At 36.6% G+C, this 9,598-nt stretch overlaps 1 protein-coding gene across 1 annotated transcript; it reads right to left on the bottom strand.

Annotated features, from left to right (window-relative positions):
• Positions 1 to 7,425: 7,425 nt before the first annotated feature.
• Positions 7,426 to 8,406, bottom strand: LOC128984306 (uncharacterized). Its single transcript, XM_054403614.1, has one exon. It carries the CDS (start codon positions 8,404 to 8,406, stop codon positions 7,426 to 7,428), a length of 981 nt encoding a protein of 326 aa, XP_054259589.1.
• Between the last annotated feature and the right edge of the window lie 1,192 nt (positions 8,407 to 9,598).

Here is a 9,598-nt window from a genome sequence, read left to right as displayed (position 1 = left end):
GTTCCGCCCGTCAGGGATTGGATAGGTCCCGAGTGTTGCTTGCACTAAATGCGTCAGGGCATTCCACTATGGTCCTTCTGGGTTTCGTACCTGGGGGAACCCAGGTGGAGTGACGCTTAAACAAGTAGCCGGTATCCCTGGTTAGGATTGAGGGGCAACTCTCTCTCCGAAGGGTTGCTTCGGCAGCCGGTGAGCCTAATAAAATCGGTAATAAAATCGTACTACTATTTTAGCTTATAACATATGAGGAGCCTAAAAGCCAAGGGATCAAAGTACCAAAAACCACTTTTCGAGATAATTGAAGTCAAAGTTCAAAAAAATATATTTAGGTAGGGTCAAAATATGTTGGTGAAATTAAAGTTAATGAAAGAATAAATTGTTGTAAACTCATTTTATTGTCTTACAAACACAACACTGAATTATATTTAGTAAACAACTTCATATGTACAATGTAAAAACATATGATGGTCCATCACTAATCCAGACTAGATGAGTTGGGTTGCAATATTCAACATCCCCCCTCACCAAACTTAGCTAGGTAAAAGTCCTAGGCACTTTTGAAATTTTTGATGTTTTGGTTCGCTTAGTCCTTTAGTAAAAATATCAGCAACCATGTATTCTGTGGGTTGGTAGTTCAATTTTATTTCTCCATTTTGTACTTTTTCCCGTATAAAATGTTCTCTGATACTGATATGTTTAGATTTACTTCCTATAATGGAGTTTTTAGCCATTGTAATAGCTGATTGGTTATCACAAAATATTTCAATGACTTCTTGAGGTCTTCCCATATCATTAATCAATTTTTTTAAATGAATGGCTTCTTTTTCTGCTTCAGTCAATGACATGTATTCCGCTTCACTCGTAGACAGAGCTACAGTCCTCTGCTTTTTTGATTCCCAGGAGATTACAGCACCGCCAAATTTAAAACAGTAGCCGGTGTATGATCTCCTGTCTTCACTGCATGCCCAATCTGCATCTGCTGCTCCAATTAATGGCTTTCCTGTATTGAAAAATTCAAGACACAAGTTCTTTGAGCCTTTCAAATATCTGAGAAACCTCTTTGCAGCAATCCAGTGTTCTTTTCCAAAACAAGAGTTATATTGGCTCAGGTAACTCACAGCATGTGTTATGTCAGGTCTTGTGGCTATTGACAAATACATCAATGAACCGATTAAATTTTGGTATGGATAGTTACAATCTTTTTCATGTCCTTTAACCAATTTTTGACCTAGTGTTAGTGGAGTTACAATTGGTTTGCAGTCAGTCATATTGATTTTTTTCAGGACTTCATTTATGTATTTCGTTTGTGACATTGATATCCTTCCATTCTTTCTTGTGAACTCTACCCCCAGACAATAGCTTAGTTCACCTAAATCTCTCATTTCAAAAGTTTTCATGAGCTGGGCTTTGATGTAATTGCTGTACTTTTGGTTCTTTGTAGCAATTAAAATGTCATCTACATATACAGAGATTATTGATTTGCATCCACCTACTATTGAAATGTATATACAAGGATCAGCTTGAGATGGTATGAATTTCAGTTCCTTTAGTTTTTCATCAAGCTTCATATACCACTGTCTTCCTGATTGCTTTAAACCATAAACTGCCTTTTTTAGTAGACAAACCTTTTTGTTTTGAGCATTTTTTAAGTCAGTAATCATTTTCTTTGTTTTGTTGAATAGTTTTTTATCTTCATTTTCACTCTCATCCACCATTATTTCTTGGAGGTATCTCTCAAAGTTGTTAGGAAGTTCCATGTAAACTTTTTCTTTTATTTCTCCATTTAGAAAAGCAGTTGAAACGTCCATTTGATCAATACTTAGATCATCTTCAACAGCAAGTCCAAGCATAAGTCTTATTGAACTTAGCTTTGCTACGGGAGCAAAAGTTTCATCGTAGTCAATGCCTGGTTTTTGTGCAAATCCTTTTGCTACCAATCGTGCTTTTCTTCTTTCTAGCTCTCCATTTGGTTTTAGTTTCTTCTCTAATACCATTTTACAACCAATTACATTAATTTCTTTGTTTCTATCCTCAAGCACCCAAGTTTCATTTTTTAAATGAGCTTTTATTTCCTCTTTTATTGCTTCATTCCATTCCTCTGAAGATTCTAAAGTTGAATCTTCATTGCAAGTAGCTGACATTTGATAATCTTTTGTCCAAAGAGGAGGTTTTCTTTGTCTTTTCTGTGATACCCTTATTTCATCAGTATCTAAATGTTCATTTGAGCTTAGTGAGTCATCAGGTTGATTTTCAATATCATTTGAGCTTGGTGAATCATCTGGTTGAATTTCAATATCATCTTCGAAAATAATATCATTTTCCATTTCACTGTCATTTTCTTCAAATATAGTGTCAAAATCAGACTGGTCATCATTATTTTCTCTCTGTTCGATAGGAATAATGCAAAAATCTTGATCTTTTTCGTCACTTTCTTTTATTTCGTTTTGCTTAAGAAGATTGTAATCATTTACATCTTCATTTCTTTCATAGTACATTTTTGATAGAACAATTTTTTTTACATCTCTTGCAATTTTAACCTGCTTTTGTTGCGGCATCCAAATTCTGTATGCTTTTGAATTGCTTGCATACCCCACAAATATTCCTTGATCCGCTTTCGGATAACATTTTCCTTTTCTTGAAGCTTTGTTTAATACAAATACTTTTGATCCAAATACTTTCAAGTGTCTTGCTGAAGGCTTTCTTCCAGTCCATTTTTCATATGGCGTTAAGTGTTCAGTAGCTTTTGAAGGGCATCGATTTCTTATATAGTTAGATGTGTTAATATCTTCAGCCCACATACATCCTGGTAGATTTGATTCTATCAGTAAACATCTTGCCATATCCAATAATGTTCTATTTTTTCTTTCAGCCAAACCATTTTGTTGCGGCGTGTATGGAACTGTTAGTCTTCGCCTTATACCACTTTCTTTCAAGAACTTGTTAAATTCACCATTACAATATTCTTTGCCGTTATCTGTTTGCAGAAACTTGATTTTATTTCCTGTTTGATTTTCCACCTCATATTTATATTCTTTGAAACGTTCAAAAATTTCGTCTTTACTTTTCAAAAAATATACATAGCAGTATCTTGAATGTTCATCAATGAATGTTCCAAAATACTTATTTCCTCCAGGTGTAGTTACTTTGAAATGAAATGAAATGAAATGAAAAATACTTTATTCCATCAAAACACAAAAATTGTTACACAGGGCTGTACACACAGATGGATTATTCCCCACATAGGCACAGCCTGTGTGTGGGGAATGAGCTTCACCAGTAGTCAACATACAATTTGATATAAAATTTAATTAATAACTAAAATTATTATTCTACATACATTTTGAAGGAGTAAGATTGCACATTGAGCTAATACAAATTAATTTTTTTTAAACTGTAGGAACCACAAGAGGAAGTAAAGGCGAAAACAAAACTACACATACTAACAAACCGCGTACGTATCAACTGAGACTCGTAAACCACACACACACACACACACAGACAGACAACAGCACCCACATAACACACAACACACTTCAGCTCAGTTGCTCAGTTGCACCCGGACATCAGGCGGCTGCTGGCCCCACAGTTCCATTAGTTAGGCCGTCTCTGCTCTGTCCCTGCATGTCCTAGGAACCATTCTCTCGCTCCCTCTCACTCACACTCACGCACATCCACACACAAACATCACAACCTGTCAATCATTCAATCGTTGTATTTGACTGTGCTTTAGAAGGAATACATGGACACAAACAAGCTGTCGATATGCTCGCGTCCGAGTTCCACTAACCATTTATTTACGAGTTTTTTTATATTTAAACAGACTGCACGGTTCCGGATTTTTAAGCTGAAAAAATAACTGTTGCAATGTATTGGGGAGACGTTTTATTAATACTTTTAGTGATCTTAGGCAACTCTATCCCGGTGTTCAAAGCAAATCTTGTAGGATAGTTGTGAGAAGTTTGTTTAAAAAGATAATTTTTGTTTTTGAAAACGTATATAATTAATGATCTTATATAAAGCTGTGAAAGATTAAAAACTCTGAACTCGTCAAAGACATATTCTGATGGGTAGTGGCGAGGTTTCCGTAGAGCAATTTTTATAATGGCTTTTTGAATAATTTCGATAGGGGCCAGAATACTTTTATAGCCACCACCCCACGCTAGATTCCCAAATTGTAGAATAGACTGTATGTATGCATGGTAAATTTTTTTTAAAAGATCAAGAGGTAAAATTTTGGATATATTAGAAAAAACAAAAATGAATTTACGTAGTTTACATCTAATTTGATTTATGTGACTAGTCCATTTCAGCCGGCTATCAAACATCACCCCTAAATACTTAAACTCATTCACACGTTCAATACTTTCATACTTGTCACATTCAATCTCGGCACCACAACTATGTAATTTTAAATCTAAATCTAAAGGATCATAATCAGATCTAAGTGAAATCGGCATGTATTTTGTTTTTGATAAGTTAACAGTTAGTTTATTCTGGTCGAACCATCGCTTGACAGTGAGAAGGCCGCGTTCGGCGTTAATGTACACCTCCGGCCAACTGTCGCCCTCGAACAGGAGCGCCGTGTCGTCGGCGTACAGAAAGATCTGCCCTTTGTTTAAGTTAATTTTGCCCAGGTTATTTATGTATATTAAAAATAACAGAGGCCCCAAGGTCGAACCCTGGATAACTCCATAATCAATTCTTTTTTGTGAACTATTTTGGTTTAAAATCGAGACAATTTGGAAACGTTCAGAGAGATAATCTGCAAACCATTTTAAAGTGACGCCTCTCACCCCTATACATTTCAACTTATTAAGAAGTAATCGTCTGTCAACGGTGTCAAAGGCTTTAGCTAAATTTATAAAGACAATCAAGGGTTTTTTGTTTTTACTAATAGAATCATGCAAACTATTAGTTAAAGAAAAAAGGTCATCATTTAAATTTTTGTCCGTACGGAAATCAAACTGTTTATCAAAAAGTATTTGAAAATTTGTTAAATAGTTTTCGAATTGTTTTCTAACACACTTTTCAATAAGTTTAGCGAGAACACTGGCCAAAGTAATTGGACGATAGTTGATAAATTGATTTTTTTCACCATTCTTAAATATAGGAACTACTTTACCGACTTTTAAAATTTTTGGAAATGTGCCCTGCGAAAAGCTGGTATTAATGATATGTAAAAGTGGATATTTCAATTCTTCAAAGTTATTTTTGATAAGTTTTGCCGGAATGTTATCAGCCCCAGGAGCAGACCCCCCTCTCATACCCCGAACGACAGTTGACAGCTCCGCCTCACCCACGGGCGACAGCTGGAAAGTGGTATCCGTCTGGAAATCGTCATCGTTGATTACCGGCTCCAGAACCTGAGGGACAGCACGAGCTAGGTTGGCACCTACATCTACGTAGTAGTCATTAAACGCATCAGCAATTTTTTTTATTGAGTCCTCTTCTGAAGTTTGGTTATCTGCTATAAAATGTTTTACAGAAAAAACGTCCTTTTCTTTATTAAGTCCCATAATTTCTATCATGTTTTTCCAAAGGCGACGTTTGTTATTTAATGAGTCGGATATTTTATCCTTATAGTATTTTTCTTTTGCACTTTTGATAGCAGTATTCAAAGTGTTCCTATAGTTTATGTAATGTAATCTAAGTGCCGGGTTGAAAGGTTGTTTTTTCAACTGTTTACTGATTTTATCCCTAACACGAATAGAATTAACCAGTCCAACAGTGATCCATGGTTTTAATTTGGTTTTTTTGGCAAAAAAACTTTTATTTGAAGTAGCCGCACTTGTGATCTCCTGCAACTGTCGCACAAACTCCCCGCAGGCCACATCGACGTCCTCAGTAGCGAGTACCGAGGACCAGTCATGTGACCGCAACAATCGCTGGGCGACCTCTGAGTCGACACAAGTAAAGCTTTTGTTGGAATATCTGTTTGTTACCTTATAATGATTATAGTCAGCCGATGCAACAGTTATAAAATGGTCGGTTATTGAAGTGTGTATTATTGCTGACTTAACTGTATTTACATGTTTTATGTTGGTAAAAATGTGGTCAATGCAGGTCTTGGAATCAGCTGTAACTCGAGTTGGGCTATTAATGCATGGTGTAAAGCCTGTCGTATAAAGAACGTCAAGATATCTTTGGGACAAAATGTTTTCATTGTTAGGCAGAATGCAACAATTGAGGTCACCAACCAGCCAGCACCGCCCGCAAAGGGACCGATCATCCAGATAACTCTCCAGATCGTCGATAAAAGGTTCAAGGTCAGACGATGGGCTCCTATAAACAGCCAACAACGACAGCCCCCCACCGCCAAGCGATATGTCTAATTTGATAGTTGTGGCACCATACAATCGCACTTCCTCACAACTCACAGCAAAGCATTTATTCACATACACGATCACACCATCATTCTGATTCCTTCTAGCCTTACTTACAAACACATCATATCCATCCATACTTACAGGCACACAACTTTCATCCGTCCAAGTCTCAGTTAAAACTATAATATCAAATTTTTTATCATAATTATTTAAAAGAACAATTAACTCATCAAAATTCCTATTGTAGCTCCTAATATTCAGATTAAGAAATAACACACTATTTTGTACATTACAATCCACCTCCTCGAAAAAATTGAAGTTGTTGAAATTATTATAAATAAACTCATTTACTTTTTAAACAATTTTCAAAATTTTCTAGCTCCTCGCTTTGCATCTTACAGCGAAAAAAGTAAAAATATGAAGACAAAAAAACCCTACCTGCCCGATTTACAAGGGAAGTGGTATAAAATCACTAACTAAACCGTCTTAAACTTAATTATTAATTAAACATTACCAGCAACAGACTTAACTAAATGACAACAAACTATCTAACACTGTATAAGAGCGATCAGAATGCGCTTCGGAACGGTTTTATTTTAACCAAAAATAAATACGTATCTTACTTTTGAATTGGTTTTTCAGCAAAAATTTTTTAAATACTTAAAACCTAATTTGTTTTAATCTATGTTGTGAAACAAAAATACAATTTTAATCCTCTATTTATCATTAGAAATGTCAGATAAGGAAAAAAGATTGTAGACAAAAATATATATTTAAAAATATTTAAGTAAAATAAAAAAAGATGTAAGTATAGATTAATGATCTATCAGCTTGGCCATACTTTTGAGAATAAAATTACAGAAAGTTTAGTGGAGTGAAATTGATTAATAACTACTGTATGAAGATTGCCCTAGATATTATTATTCAAAGATATTCGAGTTTATTAACGTGAATAATGGAAGTTGGTAATTTAAAATTTATATAAATCAATAAACATATAAAATAAAATGAAATATATATTAGTAATAAAAATAACATGCTTCGAGTCTGCTTACGTTTCCCAAAAAGAGTTTGACCAGACCCACAGCAGCACTTCACTTCACGGAGTTCCGCGTGGTTCCGTCTCTGTTGTTGTCTTCACACCTTCGCCACCGCCGTCGTCCTTCGCCCCCGCGACCTCCTCCACCTCGTCCAGGTTCGTCACTCGGATAGCTCGGGAGTCTGCCGTCTTCCGTATAAAGATTTTACCCTCCCGGGTCCAGGCGTAGGTGAGATGTCCTTCTTTCACATGGTGTTTGGCTTGGCCCAGAATGGCTTTATTTCGCACGGTCAGATGTTCGACGACGTAGACTGGTCCAGGAGGCAGTGTTGTAGCCAGGTCTGACGTGTTGATCCTCTTTTGTCTGGCAGCGTCTAACCAGGAGGCACGGATGGACCTTGAGATGAACTGCACCACGATGCTGGGGTAAAACTTCTTTCCTCTGGGAGTAGGGAGTCTGTGGGCCGCAGAGATGGAGTCTCGGCTAAAACCGACACCCAAGGCACGTGCTACAGCCTGTAGAACCATGTAGACGTCCTCTTCTCTCGTTGGCGGGATCCCTCTAATTTCTAAATTATGATTCCTGGAGTATTGCTGCAGTTCGGCTACTTCGCTTTCCAGACAGCTAACCTTATCTCTCAACAATACGTTATATTTCTTAACATCCTCGCATTTCGCCTTCAAAAGCACGTTTTCAGATTCGATGTCAGCAATTCTGCACTTTAATTTTTCTTGTGAGGTCTGAAGCGTCTCCAGTTGCTTCTCGATTGTCTCAAAATGTTGCTCCATGTATTTTTTCATTGACACAAGCAGATCTGTCACCTTGGTATCTTCAGGGTCGGACTTTTTGCTGACGGTCGATGTAGTGTTCTGTACACACTCGTCACATTTCCACGCCGACACACTACGTGCTGACATCGCGTTCAACTTGGCCACGGTGCGGATGCGACAACACGCCGCGTGAAACACTGCACCACAGTCCACGCACTTAATTACGTCTTTTGCGTTCGCGATGTCACGGTTGCACCTAGCGCAGTTCATTGTTGAGAGAAAAAAGAGCCAACACGACGATAAAATAAAACAAACTACAAAGCAAAAATAAGAATAGTAAATTTATATTCCTTCCAAGCAGACGAAAAAGAAATACATGTATATTCCAAGCATACGACAGGTTGATACGGGCAGGCAGGCCGATACACTGACTCACAACGAGGAAACCGGTAGGAAGTCCGCTCGCATTGACTAACCGATAAGAACGAAATCTTTCATAGGACCTACAATGTCAGAATGTATGACTTCTAACAAGCCTACATTATTTGCAATCTTTCTTGATTGAAATGGTGTTTGTGTCAATTTTCCTTTAATACGCGTTTCACATTCTCCAATTTTGTCTTTCGTGTTGAAGGTTAATCCATTCAAAGATTAATTTTTAAAGCTGTTTTTAAGTCAACCTCATTTAGATGACCTAACTTCTTATGCCAATCTATGATCTCAGGTTCTTTTGTATAGTTTGATTTTTCATTTACCATTACAGATTTTGTACTTTTGACATAATAAAGACCACCCTGACGTTCAGCTGCCACAATTACATTTCCTCTTAGGTTTTGGACGACAGCTTTCTCTTTTTCAAAAATCACTTTAAATCCTTTGTCTGTTATTTTACTGACACTCATTAGATTTGTTGCCAAGTCTGGTACAAACAGAGTGTTATTCAAATGTATGATTTCAGAATTTTTTTAATTCCAGTGAAACCGTTCCTGTTCCAGAAACGTCAGATGTCTTTCCTTTAGAAGCAAGTTTCAAAATTCCGTTTGAATTTTTGATATCTCTGAACTGTGATTTCTCTCCACACATGTGCGATGTACATCCACTATCAATACACCAATCAGATGAAGTAGAACCTAAAATGTTCAAATTTGAAGAGAAACATTCAGCCTCTGCTTTAAAACTATTTCCCATTTGTTTGGATCTACAGTTATTGGCTTTGTGTCCTATTTTTTCACATCTAAAACATTTAACTTTGAAACCTACTTTTGTAGTGTTGTTCTCATCTTGTTTCTTATGACTATAAGTGTTGTGAATACCTTTCTTGGAGTTGAACTGCTTTGTTTTGCAATACAATGTATCTTCATTATTCGTACAAGTGTCTTTTGACCTAGCTTCACTCTCCTCAATTACTTTTATTTTTAAATCATTAGGAGAAGGTAAAGTGTCTCTAGACTCAATTGCTACC

This window comes from Macrosteles quadrilineatus, unplaced genomic scaffold (assembly GCF_028750875.1).
Source record: "Macrosteles quadrilineatus isolate MER2022 unplaced genomic scaffold, UCM_ALF_1.0 Scaffold_2__2_contigs__length_208266976, whole genome shotgun sequence".
NCBI classification, from domain to species: domain Eukaryota; kingdom Metazoa; phylum Arthropoda; class Insecta; order Hemiptera; family Cicadellidae; genus Macrosteles; species Macrosteles quadrilineatus.
This window is presented reverse-complemented; position numbering and strand designations above follow the sequence as displayed.

Excerpts from the sequence above, each read along its gene's own strand:
- LOC128984306 (XM_054403614.1), bottom strand. The coding sequence starts at position 8,406 with ATGAACTGCGCTAGGTGCAACCGTGACATCGCGAACGCAAAAGACGTA.